At 40.6% G+C, this 17,321-nt stretch overlaps 1 protein-coding gene across 9 annotated transcripts; it reads right to left on the minus strand.

The window, feature by feature from the left end:
- Positions 1–5,261: 5,261 nt before the first annotated feature.
- zgc:91944 (uncharacterized protein LOC436941 homolog) lies at positions 5,262–16,967 on the minus strand. 9 transcript variants are annotated; one of them, XM_068333658.1, is made up of 11 exons: positions 16,677–16,967; positions 15,419–15,520; positions 13,677–14,100; positions 13,286–13,371; positions 12,636–12,746; positions 11,280–11,504; positions 10,664–10,820; positions 8,293–8,375; positions 7,710–7,805; positions 7,380–7,498; positions 5,262–7,101 (listed from the first exon to the last, which is right to left on the minus strand). In XM_068333658.1, exons 2-11 carry the CDS (start codon positions 15,498–15,500, stop codon positions 6,958–6,960), a joined length of 1,527 nt encoding a protein of 508 aa, XP_068189759.1. In that variant the 5' UTR covers positions 15,501–15,520; positions 16,677–16,967; the 3' UTR covers positions 5,262–6,957. The 9 variants fall into 9 exon arrangements, with proteins under 9 accessions (XP_068189759.1, XP_068189761.1, XP_068189760.1 ...); XM_068333660.1 differs by having other exon boundaries at positions 15,419–15,523; XM_068333659.1 differs by having other exon boundaries at positions 16,547–16,686.
- Between the last annotated feature and the right edge of the window lie 354 nt (positions 16,968–17,321).

Genomic DNA, 17,321 nt, shown 5'->3' on the forward strand with positions numbered 1-17,321 from the left:
AGAAATTAGATAGATAGATAGATAGATAGATACTTTATTAATCCCGGAGGAAATTGCATATATCCACTGCTCAGGCATTACTTAACAAATAATACTGGATAAACACCAGGAGAAAAGGAAACACTGACATCACAGGACATACCACAAGACATACATTACACTAACAGACAGGCACATGCAGCACTAACAGGACTTATATACTAAACTATAACTAAAAATATAAACAGTATAAAATTTAAAAATATTACAGTATTAAAATATAAACAGTATAAAATAAAATCTAAACAGTATAAAATTGAATTAAAATATAAAAACAGTATAAAAAATAAATACATTTTATATATATATATATATACAACAGTATAAAATTAAATTTAAATTAAATTAAATCCATTTTCAACCCCGTGCTGACCTCGCCACCTCCCCCCCGCTCCTCCTGAGAGAGTCATTGTACCCCCTGATGGCACGGGGCACGAAGGAGGACCTCAGCCTCTCTGTGGAGGCGCTGTGTGACAGCAGTCTGCCGCTGAAGGTGCTTCTCTGCTGGGAGAAGGTGGTGTGTAGGGGGTGCCTGGTGTTGTTCATGATGGCCTTAATTTTAGACATGGTCCTGCTCTCCAGAAGCATATCCACAGAGTCCAGGCTCAGCCCGACCACTGAGCCCGCTCTGCGGATGAGTCTGTTCAGACGGTCCATATCTCTTTTCCTGGCCCCCCCACCCCAACACACAATGGCATAAGACAGCACACTGGAGACTACGGACTGATAGAACATGAGAAGGAGCTTAGGATAGATGTTGAAGGAGGCCAGCCTCCTTAGGAAGTACATCCTGCTCTGCCCCTTCTTGTACACACAGTTGGAGTTGAGTGACCAGTCCAGTCTGCTGTCTAGCTGCAGTCCCAGGTACTTATAGTTTTCTACCACCTCCACCTCACTGCCATTGATGATCACCGGCTGTGGAGAGGGAGGTGCCCGCCGGAAATCCAGAACCATCTCCTTTGTCTTGGAGACGTTGAGCTGGAGCTGGTTCTGTTGGCACCACTCCACGAAGTCAGCCACCAATGCCCTGTACCCCCCCTCATCACCCTCCCGGATACATGCCACTATCGCGGTGTCATCGGAGTACTTCTGTATGTGGCATGTATCCGAGTTCACCATCCGAGAAATTGTAGGTAAAATAAGCATCTTTGGTTCAATTCATTACACCAGTGAATCGTGGGTGTTTCTCTCAGTTGGTTGGTGGTGATTAAAACGCGAAGTGGGATTAGCATTGAGTTATCTCTTCATTGTATTTTTGTCCATTTGACTGAGACCTTTTCAGATTAAATAAATAATAAAAATAAAATACTGTAAGGACAACATAATGGGGCAGCAAGTAACGCTAACAAAAAGAAAGTCCTTGGATCAAATACATCTCCCCTGAAACAGTATTGTTACAATTGTACCAATTTCAACAAACATCTGGATGCACACACAAATATGCACACATACACCAGGTACTGCTGAGAGAAGCTTTGAATTATGGGGGAAATAATTTGAGAAGGGAGAAAAGCGTGTCCTTGGTGGATATTCTTATCTGTAGGAAGAGGGACTGAGGCCCTGACAGATTCAGGGCATTCTGTGTCATTGTGTAAGTGAATTTCTTTATTTGTCCTGGGATATAGGACATGGTAAAAAGGTCCCCACTCATCCACACACACATCTTCCAAGGGCAGACAACCTGTCCGGCTAGTGCCAAGGCCTTATTTAAAACACACACACACACACACACACACACAGTAATATGTCCAACACATGAAGTAAAATCATAGAATTACAGTAGAATTTCTCCCTCACATTCACACAAATTTCCCTGTTTGATGTGTGAAGACACACCTTCACTTTACCTCCTCCTGTATTTGTTAGTGTAACACCTTCTCCTCGCTTCATTTCTCACCTACCATCTATCCCCACACAAAAGGACACCTCGCTAAAAGGTGAGCCAGCAATGAGGCAAAATTTCAGCAGACAAGGGAGTGGATTTAATAGATCTCTGAAGGAGAGAACTAAACACTTTTTCCTCTGCTTTTAAAACGGTTCAACTGACAGCCAACTCGACAGAAAATGCCCCTAATCAAAACATAACGGTAACTGTCGGTGCCACAAAGTAATAACCTCTGACAAATTGAATTGCATACTTTTCGTGGCACTTGTGTCATCAAGTGTTTTGTGAGGCAACTAAAATAGCCGAAAAATCATTTACCAAGGCAGCGGATGGGCTGTACAGTCAGCAAAAAAGCTGACAGGTCATGAATTCTGTTTTCCATGGGGAAAAAGAGGATGAAAAATACTTCTAAGGGAATGAATGATATAAGAGCCGCGTCGGTCTCAAAGCCTGACGAGGCCAAAACACACCACAGTGTGTGTGTGTGTGTGTGTGTGTGTGTGTGTGTGTGTGTGTGTGTGTGTGTGTGTGTGTGTGTGTGTGTGTGTGTGTGTGTGTTTGTGTGTGTGTTAATTGCATTTCGGAGAAAAAAAGTTCATTTTCAAATTAATGCGTACACAAAATAAAACACCTCTTTCAGACATGGGAAACATGTAAAGAAAAGGTGACAAGAAATTGTCAAAAAGGTTTGAGTTTTGCCCCAGAAAACCAGAGTGAACCTTTAAGCATGAAAATGAAAAAAGAGAAAAAATAGTTAATTCAAAAAAATAACAAAACAAAATTCAATGACATGTAAAATGCAATGATGTGTAAAAATCAGTGACACAAATTTATGGTTTCAAGGAACTGAACAGTTTTTGAGAATCACTCCTGAAACTAATCTTTTAACTCACAAAAACAGCTACGCAATTTACCAAACGGCACCTCTTCAGCTCACGGGAGTTTTGTGTTTACTGTTTGGTTCAGATTTTTCCTGGAATAGATCTTTCAATAAATGTGTCCCTGAAATAATTAGTGTAGATTTATCTAGTTTTTGACTTATTAAAAAGGGAATTAATACTGTTGGCGAGGTTGTCATTTCAATTGTAAACTGTAAATATGTTGCACTAAGTCAGGTACGCTATAAAATTAATTATAGTATAATTAAAATACAGATAAACATTTTTGAATAATATCCACCTTCCAATGAAGCTATTCTGCATGGTTTTTTTCAGGGGGTTTACTGGACCAGATGGCTGTATTTTCATTGATTCAGGACTTGCCACAGAGTGCCAGATACATTACATACAGTGACAATTTGACTTGTTAATATAGCAATGTGATTGTTGGCATTCATCAGATTGATTTGCCCTGTAAACTGATTTCTGTCAGCACAAACACATCTGAGAAGTCCTCAAAATAAAATTAAAAAAAAGAACCATTTTCATTCTGCTCTAAGGATTTTGAATATTTCCACTGGGAGTTTTTAATAGTGAGTAGAAATTCAAATAAGAATCCAGCACTGGTTTAGTAACAGGGCTCCACCTGAGGCCAATACGCGAAATTCAACAGCGGACCATGTCTCCCTCGTATGGTTCGAGGGGAGAACAACACGTACAAAAGAAAACGCTGGATAATAATGGAATTATTAATATTACTAATAATGGAATTACTAATAATTACTATTAATTAATTACTATTAATATAATAATTACTAATAATAATGGAATTACTAGTAATGGAATTATTATTCCAGAGGAATGCATGTGGGATGTGATGTGTCCTTCAGGCATGTACACACAGGAACACACAACCACCCTAGCACACAGGTGAAAACACACACTGATATGAGTGTGTATTTAACGCATGAAAGAAAAACACTTGGAGCATCTCCACATTCCTAAAACATGTTGGGTAAACTTGAAACTGTCATTACATCACATTAGTAAGTTCAGCTCACTTCACCTTTTTGCAGTAAGTGCTGAAAATCAATAAACACGATGGACAATATAAGTAGGAGTACATGTTATACATAATTATTTTCTAAGCTTATTTGAGGAAATCTCTCCCCTGGAAATGCTAATGCTACATAAAGTTGATGTGCTGCATCACTAAGAGGCAGATGGAAGCTGTAATGGTTTTTGCTCTGACTATTCCTCACTGAATCTAAGTCATAGTTCATTGATTAGACTCTAATCAATACTAACAATCCAACTGGGTATTACAGCAAACACAGACATTTATAGAATGCAGCCGATCTATTCTGATAATGCCGATAAGAACATAGAAATCATTGGTGGTTTGTTGCTCATGGGCTCTTTGTTAAGGGAAGTTTGCACCTTGAACCCTGTTTTTACAGATTATCATGTAATAAAAGTTAGAACACATGTGTACAGGAAAAACAAAGTTCACTGAAGTCCATCCAGTGAAAACTGCAGTACTAGTATGTACACTATTTATTTTCTATTCCCTCTGGTCGAAGGATTGTCTGAAACATTTCTCAGACTTCTCAATGGGTTTGTTAATGAACTTTGGTGTTGGGGGTGAGGAAAGGTTGATTAGATCGTCATAAAGATTCTGGATCACTTTTTCCACTTTCTTTGACATTGATAGAACCTTTTAGAGCATCATGCACACTCTTGGTGGAATCACCTATGGTCATTATCACCATGCCCTGTGTGCAATGGACCAAAAACTGATGTCAATGAATTAAAATGAAATGCATTGTAAGAACTCACAAAGGCCAGCATTCATTTTTCAGAGGTCCACCAGTGAACTCTTACAGATTTTAGTTTGCCGTGGTTGTTTTAGTCACACCGATGTCTGAGTTGTTAAACCTCTCTGAGAATCACCAGCTAGCAGAGAAAACACCCAGAACCGAATATTTTCCAGAATGTATTCATTCTATTTCACACTTAAAAGATATTTGCTTATTTTGCCTCGACCTTGACCTTTCCTTCAGATCAGCATCACAACACCGAGACTGGATCATTCCCTTGTATGCTACAGGAATGTGTTCACATTTGATTTGCACAAGCGTTTGTATAACGTGATCATTGGACATATTTATATTTAATTTTCTACCAGTCTTAGTGTTTAATTCTATTTTGTTTTAGACGCATCATTAGGTACATCGATCCCTTAGTTCCCTTGAAGCCCTTCATCATCTTCAGCACCCTGGAGCGTCTGATCCACCAGATGGGATCACACTCAGACATCACACAGTCATTCAAACAAGTCCTCACTATGAAATGAAATAACTTCAAGAATTTTGTTCTGCTTCAGGGTAGGTCAGTGTCCTGTTCCGCACCCGAACTCACTCACAACACTGTAAATAAAGACAAGTGACAGCCACTGATTACAGTTTTATTATAGTAGTTTCCTGGTTGTCAGATAAAAGCAGAGGAGCATAATAATTAGAAACAGCTTACAGCTTTTCGGATCACATCCAAAGCTGGACGAGACAACTGTTTGAGGTGATTATACATTAACAATACAGGTAAATCCCCACCCCCCACTGTCATAAATGCTACATAACACTGTCCCTGTCATAAACAGTCACAGTAATGGCTGCTGCCAGTTTCATGATGCCAAACCTGTAACACATTTCCTGACAGACTAATTCTGAGGTAAGCTAGAGTTAGCTAGTGGTGTACTGAGCAAATAAACATCTACATACTGTAAATCTATTGTGTTGCAACTGTCATGTTCTCTTCCTATGAGCAGTTTACTGTACAGTTCATCTCCACCTTGGCATAGCTTTGGCATTAGGAGGTAACATGGTAGTGGCCTGCTAGGGCCCGAATGACAACAAGCATCTTTGTCCATTTTATGAAGATTAAGGGAGTAACTCCCAAGGCCTTGGGCCAGCAAATACAGGGGACTAAGTAATACAGTTTAATTCAACTACTTAAATTTCAATTTTACAATTTACATTTTCTATGTTGTGCTAATTTAAGGTGAAGGAAAGCACCCAACAGATGTTCACCATTTCTAGGGTATGTACACGTCTGATGCGAGTACCATCTGTAATTCCCATCTTTCCATTAGAAATCCACTTTGAAGTGCAGCTTTTTAGTCATACAAACTTAGACAAGCTTGAGCTTTAGCTTATTCTGATAAGAGAAAAGGTGCTTAGAGCAACTAGAATGACACATTTCCATTTTTGATTAAGTTAGTATTAGCATTTTTTTTCTCCAAACATTATAAAAGAATCAAATAAACCACCTTGTGTGGCTCGTGTCTTACTAGACTGAACGAAGACGGACCCTAAACTAACCGATCGGCAGCAGTCAGTATAACAAAGGTTACAGATGACACACACATTATTTTGTCCTATGGCTGTTCTGCTAATATAAAAAGTTCCTGTTTTGGTTAAACACAGTTTTGATAAAGAAAAATCAAGATGAAGAAAAAAAAGCATCTGCATCTTCACCGCCTTTATCCATCTTTTTTGGGGGGTGAGAGGCATTACCTGAGATTCCGGCTGTCCCTCAGGCCATTACAGATCCAATAGCTACAGCACTCATTGATTGATCGACTGATTGAATCAATCGACTGATTGAGGTTAAAGCCTTACGAGACAGATGAGTCGAAGACATTCAAGCAGACAGCGGGGCCTTTAGTAATGCTGTGAACGAAGACACAACATACCGGAACACACCTGACCCGCAGGCTCACTACACTCATTTCACCGAGTGTGTCTGAAAGACTAAGAGGAGGTGTGGAGGCAAAGAAAAAGAAAAATTTAAATGGGTGAGGTATCCTTTACATAATTGTCTAAGGAATTTTAATAACATCTTGGAATGCACTATATATTGATATATTTATATATATGTATTGTATATTGCCGCTAATATAAGCAGGATTACTGTTGATAAATACAGTGGCACCCTTTCCCTTCCATCAGAGGCACCTCAGGCAGCCTCAGCACCCGTTTCCCATCAAGTGTCGGGTGCCACAGGCTCCAAAGGTTCTACGGGGGCAGAGGAGAACACACTTATTCTTTTCCTATTTCATCTGGTCAAAATTCAAAACACTTCAATCCGCTTTGTTCACTCTTCATCCACAGTCTCCCTTTTTGAATCCTCTTTTTGATCCAAGACCTGAGGGGTGGGACTCAGCAGGGCTGCGACCTCTGTAGTAGCCAATGAGGAGGGGTCTTGTTGGTCAACAATTCTGAGGGAAGACGTCTCTTCCTATGGGAAAGTAAGGATATGCAGACGATATTGAGAGAGTAGAAGAAACGAAAGTTTGGAAAAGTTCTATTTTTCTCTGCAGCAATGACATTCTGTTTATTTGTACATTTTACATTTCATTATACGTTTCTGTATTTGTGTTACATACAGTTCTGTGTCAAACTGGTTGCTTTTCTTATACATAATCTTGTCCTTGAGCTGAAATCACTAAAATTGTTACTTTTCCACTAATGGCTGTTTTCCATCTTTGCTGGCTAAGCGGCGCCACGCTGACTTACTTGCTCTGAGAATCGATGATTCACTTGATCGCCAAACTCTTGCATCTCTCCTTCCTCGCCGTTGGACTGGCAGCTCGGACTCGCCACCTCGATTCCATGGCTTTCCAAAATGGCAGCTTCTGGTTGTGTCAGAGAGCAAAGCAGAGGTGAGACGCCGGAAACGCCAGAAATTACGGAACATCAGATAGCTTCAGGTTTTGGTGACCTGAACTGAATGTACCTCTTCACACAATATTTAAGTCGCAGACCTGAAAGCTGATGTCTATGAAACCATGAGACACTCAGATTTTCACAGAAATAAAGAGAAGAAGGAATTTCTAATGCTCTCACCAATATTTGCTCTTCTTTTCATCTCCTTCCGACGATTGGCAAACCAGTTGTACACCTTCAATGCCGTCACACGCTCAAACTCAGAGAGTTTACAGCCTGAGGAATGAAATTTAGACTTCTCTCATTCATAGCGACAAGAGAATACATCAAACCAACAGGAGAGATGGACCATACCTCAATGCCGTCATGAAGTCAACACACACAGCTAAATTTTACATACATAATTTAGGACACAAATAAAACCCCCACAAAACAAATATTTTGATGAAAGAAGTCATACACAGCAGTTTTTTTTTTAATTCATTGAGCTATAAATAATTAATCAAAAACTAAGAACAAACAAACAAAACTGTAAAGAGAAACAAAAGAAATAAATGTATCGTTAATTCACAACATGAGGGAAAGAAAAGCAGCTGATCTTTACAGACGTGTTTGGTGTTTACTGCACGCCTAAAAGAATCATTTAAACAGCCCAACTAGTCGATAGTCGATCCGTGACTCAAATACAGCTGATCTCAGCAGCCTTTTTTTTCAACAGCAAGGCGTTTTGTGACAGGAAGCTACAGTGAGAGCATCTCACTACCTGGTTTCTGAATGACTGAGTTGCAGGCATTGGCGATCTCCTCCCGCTTGGCCTCGTCCGGATACTGGTTCTCTATGAAGAAACTGAAGCAGACCCACAGTGTGGGATCAGTTTGATGCAAGTCACAGCCTAATTTTACACCTCATCAATTGTGTCTTTGTGTTGAACCAAAGAAGAGTCACAGACAATATTTATACAGAGGAGGTCCTTACTATAATGGAACAGATTAATGGACGCATTAAGTTTATTAATATCTGCAATCCAAGCACTGAATGCTTAAACTAGAAAGCACTCAGGAAGTGCACGGTGCTGCCAACACCGACGACATTACAATCTGAACAAACTGAACTTAGTTTTCTCACGAGAGAAACCTTTCTGCAATTTCAATCAGCATTCAGGCCACCCGAGGCACATGATTGGCCTCTTGTATTGTGTTGTGTTGGGTTGTGTTGTGTTGTAAGATGAAATCAAACTCTCTCGTCCTCAACTCAAGAGGACGACCAACACAAAATGTAATTAAAATCCATAGAAAACTTTTCAAGCTAAACACCAGTCACATGACATCCCCCAAACCTGGAGTGTGGAGGTAAAAATCCTCCAGGACTTGACAAAAATTTTTTTTTCAATCCAGCTTAAATAAAAAAGTACCCTTCCTCTTGTCCGTGTCGGTTCTTAACCCCCCCCCCCCAAACTTCGTAGCCAGAAAAGATTTGTTACCTCACTTTACAAAACAAAGATCAGTTTCTTCCAGGTTTCTCTCCCCATCACCCTATGGTTCGTCCTATCCTGCCACTCTGTCTCACACTCACACACACACACACACCATCTTCACCTCTACTGTGTTGTCCTTGGGTATAAACTAGCTTGCAGGGATCAGCACTGCAGTAGAATTGCATAATCCAGGGGCAATGCTGGTGAGTGTTGTCTGAGGGCCTGTGTGGTCTTATTACTGTGAGTGCCCAGACTGCACACTATATTTACAGCAACCATGTAATAGAGAAATCAATTGCACAGAGGATGAAGGACTGTGGAGGAATGTCTTCGCCTCTTTCTCTGGATTCTTCTGAGTTACTGAGACGACTGGGATTCAAGGTAAAGACAAGCATAGACACAATAAAATAGAAATACAGAACAAAAAATAAGCAGACTCACAACAGTAAGGCACCAAAGAATATTTCACATCAGGAAGGTTATTCATTTTTAGAAATACGTGGCTGTGCTTCATCATAATAAAAAACAAACACATTCACTTGATCAGACATCTCAACTGGGAGGATGTGCAGCTTTTTTAAATGTGACTATGAGCTAAATATATTAATAAATGTCTACTGAGGTGCCTGTCACACAGAGGAGAGACAATTACAAAGAAGAACTTCAAGTGGTTCCTGTCAACCGCAATTCTCATTAATTGCATATCTGAAGGTTTAGTATTCAAAATTGAAAATAAATGCAATGCTTATAAATCTCCTATTGCTAAAAGCCACCTTTCCAGTATTGGAGATGTGAAGGTTGGTGAAAGATGATTGAACACAACAAACTGTAAACCCTCTTCTGAGACAAATAGCTCTCCCACGATGAGCATGTAGCCCATTTATAACCTTGAAGATTAACAAATACAAAACAATAAGTCTCTAAAAAAGCAAAAGGCTTCCCTACAGTACTAGGTTGTTCTGGGTAGAGAGTTTCATGTAAAAATATTAAATAGTTCCTGCAGCGATAATTTGTGTGATTTTAAAAGACGAGGTATAATAAATTCAAAAAGTGAGAATTTGTGGTTACTATTTTGTGATATTTTGTATCCAGAAAGACATATAAATATATTAAGGAAATAAGCTTCACTTGCAGCCCTGCTTTATTTTACTGTATCATCTGATCTGCTTGACAACAGTTTTGGTCTTAACGCTAGAACAAAGGAAGTCAGTTTTCCTACCTCCTCTGCGCTCTAAGTAGCAGTAGTCTCGCTTTAGGATTCCTCTGTTGTTATTCCATTTTCCTATTCTGAAGAGAACTGTAGAAATTTCTGGACTGGAAAATACGGACTGAAGGAAGGAATTGTTTTCCACTTTAAAGGGGCAGCAGAGCTTGAACAGGTAACAGGTACAGAGCCTGAATATAGAGTATGATTCATGCACGATGGGAGCCACATTGTATTGGTTATTCCACTTTGCTTCTGGGATTTCTGGAACACAGAATTATTCTGGAATCGTTTCAGTGTTAAAATTAACAAAGACAGCCTAATGTGTAAATTTCCCAGTTTTGTAAATTTCCCTAGTTGCGATCAATAAAGTACATCTATTTATCTATCTATGATTGGTCAAATTTGCAGCATAATCGACCATCTGTGTGAAAGGCGTTTCTAAGAATTGCTCACCTCTCCATTATTGATTGGCACTCCTTCCTCCAGGTGAACCTGCTTCCTCTACGCAGCCTCAGAGGCCCGCTCATCATCCCAGCTCTGTCGCCAGCCATCATTCCTGTCCTCCAATCAGGTTCCTCCTTCACCAAGGAGCGCATGGATAAGGTCGCTCCTGGTGAATAGACCAAAGGCAACAATTCATAAATTGAGAGTTCAAAGCATGACTTATGCCACATTTTCTGAAATCAAAATGACATTTTCTCATTACTGCCTATAAAGAAAATACATATAAATGTATTCAAGACTTTCTAATGCCTTCTACCGTCGTCTTTATACAGGAAATTAAAATCAAGGCTTTTAATGATGTACAGACTCCTCGTTTTAATCCACAGTCCCTATGAAACGATTCAACTAAACTAGATTTGAATGTACTCATGTTGAGCGACGCAGCCTGCTGCTACTGAGGCAACGTGACCTCAGACATATGGAGGGGTGCAGATGTCTGCATTATGTCTCTCATTTGCAAAATGTGTCCCAAGGTGACAAAGTAGCTAAGGGATAAATGACATGCAGGTCAGCTGATGTCTCCTGTGGCCAGCCTCTGGACCCCGGACAGGCAGGGCGTGGTTACCTGGCTGGGCCTGGGCGGCTGCAGCAGCAGCAGTGTACCAGGGCAGCAAGTGCATCAGCAGCTCTCTCTGCCTACTCCACACTGGGTTTGGGTTGAGGTTGGTGTTGGGGTTTGGGAGGATGTTGGGGAGGCTGCCACTTGCCCCTGCTACCGTCCCGTCTCTGTCCCCTCCCCTGGCCCTGGGCATGGGACTCACGCTGTGCTGGCTTTCACTCCACCTCAGCCCTTCAGTCGGGATAAAACCAATGGTCAGGTGGGCCACAGCCACGGATTAGATAATAGACACCACTTATGGCTTACGTGATCGAAAAAATTAGGAGTCAACTGACACACTCCTGAAGACCTGCCTGAATGTTTTCAGTCATGAACAACTTGGTATCTTGACAGCTACAAGTCAATTTGACTCGCAAACACTGGCAATTTTTGAAATTTATGATGGGCAGGTCAATAGGAGCCGATAAGAGAAGCAAAGCATTGTGGCCAGTGAGAAAATGAGTTATTGTTAGTATCACTGTTAGCCGTGTAGGAAAGAAAACCAGCACCAGAGTACCTCCAGCATGAGGGCTGAGAACTACATCGGGGCTACAGCAAAGCTGGGGGGGGGGGTTTAGATGAAGGGAGAGAGTGGGTCAGCGGATGGTTTGACGGCAAGTTGTCATTTTGTAGCGCTGATAAGGTAACAATGGGATTTATTTTTAATAGAAATGGAAGTACTGTATGCTATCTGCCAAGAACTGAGCAGTGAGTTTGTTGTTCAAAACCATCACAAATTTCAAAGTATCTAGCTCACTGTATCTTAGGACTTGGACAGGTCAGCACTAATCCAATCCGTCACTCTAGCCTGTACAGACAAACGACATTCACCCACTAAAGTTTCATTTCCACACCAGAAGCCTTAATTCTATTGATTAGAATCTCCTATGACAGGACAACATTTATCATTTGTCTTTCCTCTGAAATTATAGATTTGTGTCGTGTCCTTCCCTGACCTCACATCCCTCAAGGACCAGGATGGACTCAGCATAAGGGGTCATGTAGGAGGACGGGGTGAAGAGGAGGTCAGATGAAGGGTGAAGGTTAGGCAAGCAGTAGTTCACATTCAAGAAAGACGCATAATATTCTTTATCAAACAATCCTTATGTTCTAAATTTAATCTATAATCTTCTTTCATTAACCTGAAATTCAACCTTGAGGGGCCGATTTCTCATAATTAGTCTTATTGTACTTACCCATTAATCAACTCTGCAACCATTTATAAAGCCACTCCTCCTGCTGTTTAATAGGTAAATTCTAGACCGTGTATGAAACAAAACCCTCGTACTCTCCGTCCAACCATCAGCCTGTTCGGAGTCTCACCTGGGTTATTTCTCTCCAGGAGGTACCAGCGGTAGAAAGCTCTGCGCTTGGAATCGCTCATCTCCAGGCCCTGCTGCAGCAACCACTGGGAGATGTAGCTCTGGCTGATTCCTGTGTGTCCGAGCCCAGTTACGTTAGCGTCACACTTTAAAGACATTGATTTTTCTCATGGTGCACCAATAGCATCTGTACTATAGAAACGGGCTGGAAGCCAGCTCTGAAATGCTAAACTAATGAAACCATTCCATTGTTGGCTTTCTATCTGTAAAGCACTTTGAAATGTCTTCAGACGTGATTAAGCGCTATATAAATTAAAGTTGATTGATTGATTGATTGATTGATTGATTGATTGATTGATTGATTGATTGATTGATTGATTCCAGCATCGATAGTTTAAGTAAGGACATGTCATTTGGTCCAACACTTTTCTGGGGAGGGGTCCAATGCTTCAAAATAGGTCTACTTGTCAACTGAAAAAAATAGTCTGATATTTTGTTTGAATGGCATTGGGAAATTATTTATTAAATTCAAAATCAATCACAAGATTTTCAAACATTTTCTTCTCTTTGATCAAAACTGAAGAGACATTTGACGTGCACCCCTATCAAAGCCTGTGAGAACTAGAACCACCCCAGACGGCAGCAGCGTACCTGTGACTTGGCCTACGATTGCCTGAGAAATCCTGCGATTGTTGAGGAACGTTTTGATCTCTTCTTTCACCAGATTGCTGTCTCTCCTGTAAAAGCACAAAAGACATTGTGGGATTAGAACGGTTACACTGTGGTTAAAACAGCAGCCTTTGCTCTGACTAACCTTATTCATTGGTGCCTCTCTTTTTCCAGCCATCCCCAAACACCTGACCTGAATTAACTTAAAATTCTGGAGAACAAGCCTGAACCTCTGGGGACGCTAGCTGTCATTATCTGATGTTATAATAGTCTCTCTTTGTCTCTAACTTTCTTTTGGTCTCACTTTCAAACTGTTCATCGCCCAGCTCTATGATAACACTCAGCACCACCATCCTCTCTCTCCACTGTTCACCTCATGTACTCCTCCACCTTCTCCTCCAGGTCCCACTCCTCTTCTCCTATGATGTCGTAGCTGAATGACCGCTGAACAGCCACGCTGGGGGGATACAGAGGCGGGGGTGAGGCCTCGCAGCTATTGCTCGGCGACAGGGCAGCGCCATCCAAGCCAGAGGTCTGTGTGGTAGCAGAAGTCAGAGAGAGCGAGGAGGAGGACGACGAAGACGAGGAAGGGGCTGGGGCCGTGGCGGTGTTGTTGTTGGATGGAGCAGGTTGAGAGTCACAGTGTGATGGGCGGTGGTCTGGGTCGAGCCGCTCCAGGGACTCTAAAGCGTGGATGATCTGAGGTTTGGTCATGCCTGACAGACGCAGGCGCTGCAGGAGGTCGATCTGCTCGATGGTGTAGCGTGGCTCCACCTCACAGCACTCCATTCTGGCATCTGCATGCATAACAAGGCAGTCAGAGACCGCAACATCCCAACATTTGTTTCATCTTTCTATCTTCAACGTTTGTGAAGATATTTGGTGGACATACGGACGAACACACGAACACTGACAATCAGAATACATCACCACATTGAAGCGGGATGTAATTAGGGTAAACACATTTTCAAAGTGATTTTGGGAGTGCTAATTTAACTGAACCACAAGACTAGTTTTGTTACTGACTTTAATAAAGCTGTAGTCTCAAATATCTGTGTGTTTAAGTTGACTTTTTGCCATATAAGCAACACCCCCAACACTTCACAGAAGTGTTACATACACTGCTATATTTATCTCTAATCAACACTTTTGACAGGCCTTAAATATAGATAATTTGCCACAATCTTTTTGGAACCTTCAGATAAACTGATAAATGATAAAAGGATTATTAATAGATAAAAACAAGCATTCAAAAGACGCAAAAAGCTCAGTTCAAAAACTAGATTTCCACTGATAATAGGTATTAATCTCAAGTACAACACTTCATAAGCAAATCTGACTGAATTATTTTAGTTATGGTAATGTGAAAAACTTTGGATAAACACAAGACTGAACTTAAAGAAAAAAAGCAGACTGCATTCTCCTCTGACAAACCCTTGGGTCATTCAACATCTTGGCATCCTTTCAAACACTTGGCACAGACACTTGGGGCTAACCTTGCTCCGTGTCTAGGGTGGAATTAAAGTAAGATCATCCCGGCATACATAACATAACATTAGGTAAACCCACGAACCCACCTACCCACCCACCCATGCATCCATCCATCCATCCATCCATCCATCAGGCCTAGAGAAACTGACTTACACTTTGACTTATCATTCACTATTTCTTATAATCATTGCACTATGAGAATCACATCAATCCCCTTTATTGATTACCTTGCTTGCTTAAAAATACACAGTAGAAATTTCTCTTCCACTCTGCATCGGTATGCTGTTATAATGTACTTAGTACATCTACAAAACATACAAAATGGTGAACTACAACCAGCAGAGCCAAGTATCTTTAAAAAGTTGACATTGCTTTATTTTAGGTGTTGTAGTTTTAAAACTATCATGTAATTAATCCCCTTTTGAGCAGGACAAACTTTACCAGACATTTCTTTTCATACAGATTTACAGCATAGTGTCTCATCTCAGCGCCACAGCAGCGGCACTTACAGCCTGCCATTACCCCACGCTGGGCTCCTCTGTGCAAAACTAAGACGATCAAAACTAAGCTGCAAACTGACCTTTGATTAAAAAAGTAAGTTAAACCGTGCCTGTGCCATCCTACCTGATGGAGGGGGTGACACAGACAGGCGCCTCGGGAGTGGTTCAGTGCGAGGGGTCGCAGCGGGGACACACAACTGTCGCATGGCTCAGCTCTGCTGGACCTCTACTGAGTCAGACAGAAGACTTGCTGAAATGTGTTGCGGTTAAGATGCCTCTGTTAGCATGCTGGCAAGCCTACAAGAACAGATGACTCGCTAGCAGAACATTTTGGGTAAGCTAACAGCGACAACTCAGTTTGTTTCCAATAAGACCAGCCTCCCCATCGATAGCTGAGCGCTACCATTGGTGTTAAGTTGCAACGGAAGGCAGACAGCAAAAGGAAGCACTATAACCTTGCCTTCAAAATAAAAGCTTTCATATGAAATCATTTTTACAAACATACTCCACACTACTCCTACTGTATTATTACTACTACTACTACTACTACTACTAATAATAATAATGACATTAATAATAATATGACAATAATAAAATTAGTGTCTCACATTATAATACCACAAGCCCATATAGATTAGTAAGAGACACTTACTGTAACTTATCTGAAGTGTAGTAAGTGAAGGACACATCAATTTAAACGCTGGATACATACGCATGGTCAACCAGTGTCAGTGTTCTGACATTAAGCTGGTTGAGAAAACTACTATGAGCATTAACAGTGCTGGCAACTTGTCTTGTGGGCTGCCTGGTTTCCACAAATACCAGAATCTCTGCTATGTATTAGCTGATTAATGTTCTTGAAATGTAATTTATTCTCAGTTTTTGTGCTTCTTTAATTATATTGATATACTTACTACACAAGCACAGAAAAATCAATTACAATGGACTAAAGCTAGTATAATGATACTTATTGCAAAACCTGAAAAATATAAATAGAAAATACATTTTAAAATTCAGAAAATGTCACTTGATCTCTAAATAATTTCAAGCACCGCCGTTTTAGAAAATAAAAAACATCCATGCGCATAAATCGTGCTTTTATGTTGAAGGACAAAGGAAACAAAACTGTGAAGTCTGGAAAACTAGACTAAAATTTGTCTTGTCTTGCTAGCAACTTAGTTTAAACTTAAATCTTGGCTAGTACGCTGACAATGACTTTATGTAACACAGTTGTTATTTAGGAATCCCTTACGGATATACGATGCTGCAGGCAAACATGTGTCACCGGGAGGTAGACACAGCTAACAAGTTAGCTCGCTAGCTAGCTAAGTTAGCTGATAGCTAGCGTCAGACCGTCCCACCGCAGGGCACCGCTCTCTTACCTCCCTTTACTGAGGAGAGATAGCAGCAGCCGACTGGACGGAGAGAAGACAGTGAAAACTAGAGAAAGTAGACGTCCAGCCAATACTGGAGAAATTAATAAGTCAGTCCAGAGGTGACGGTGAATTAAGAAGCTCAGGATGAACGGTGCAGTGTCATTTTATGTATCGGCTGAGCAGTGGGTAAATGGTTAATGTAAATGTGAGGAGTCTCAATTTATGACCCCTCACCCGATACCACAGTCAAGCTAGCAAGAATTATAAATATGAGTTCCGGATATACTGTAGCATAACTACGGAAGCTTTTTACTGCCACACCAGAGAAATGAAAACAGTCAATTCACAAAGAAGCATTGATATTCCATTGTGAAAGATGGGCATGTTGTAACAATACACTTTTATAGTAATAAAGATATTACCATCTTGTTTTTGTTTTGTTTTTTAATTTTTTAATCAAATATATAATAAAGATATTACCATCTTGTCATCTTGTGTAACAAGAAAACTTTTTAACCTGAAACATTTCAGGGTATGCAGTGTTGCAAAATGGAAGCTTATTAATGCTGATGTTGGGTCAAAAGCAAAAAACCAGTCATACAAAACATAGATTCACTTCTTGTGATTTCGAGTTATCAATTCCTCTATATT

The sequence above is a fragment of the Antennarius striatus genome, chromosome 14 (assembly GCF_040054535.1).
Source record: "Antennarius striatus isolate MH-2024 chromosome 14, ASM4005453v1, whole genome shotgun sequence".
NCBI lineage: Eukaryota > Metazoa > Chordata > Actinopteri > Lophiiformes > Antennariidae > Antennarius > Antennarius striatus.

Coding starts and splice junctions, on each gene's coding strand:
- zgc:91944 (XM_068333658.1), bottom strand. CDS start 15,500: ATGCGACAGTTGTGTGTCCCCGCTGCGACCCCTCGCACTGAACCACTC. Junction 8,376..10,663: donor TGCCAATCAATAATGGAGAG/GTGAGCAATTCT, acceptor GGTCTGCTTCAG/TTTCTTCATAGAGAACCAGT. Junction 7,499..7,709: donor GAAAAGAAGAGCAAATATTG/GTGAGAGCATTA, acceptor TGACACAACCAG/AAGCTGCCATTTTGGAAAGC.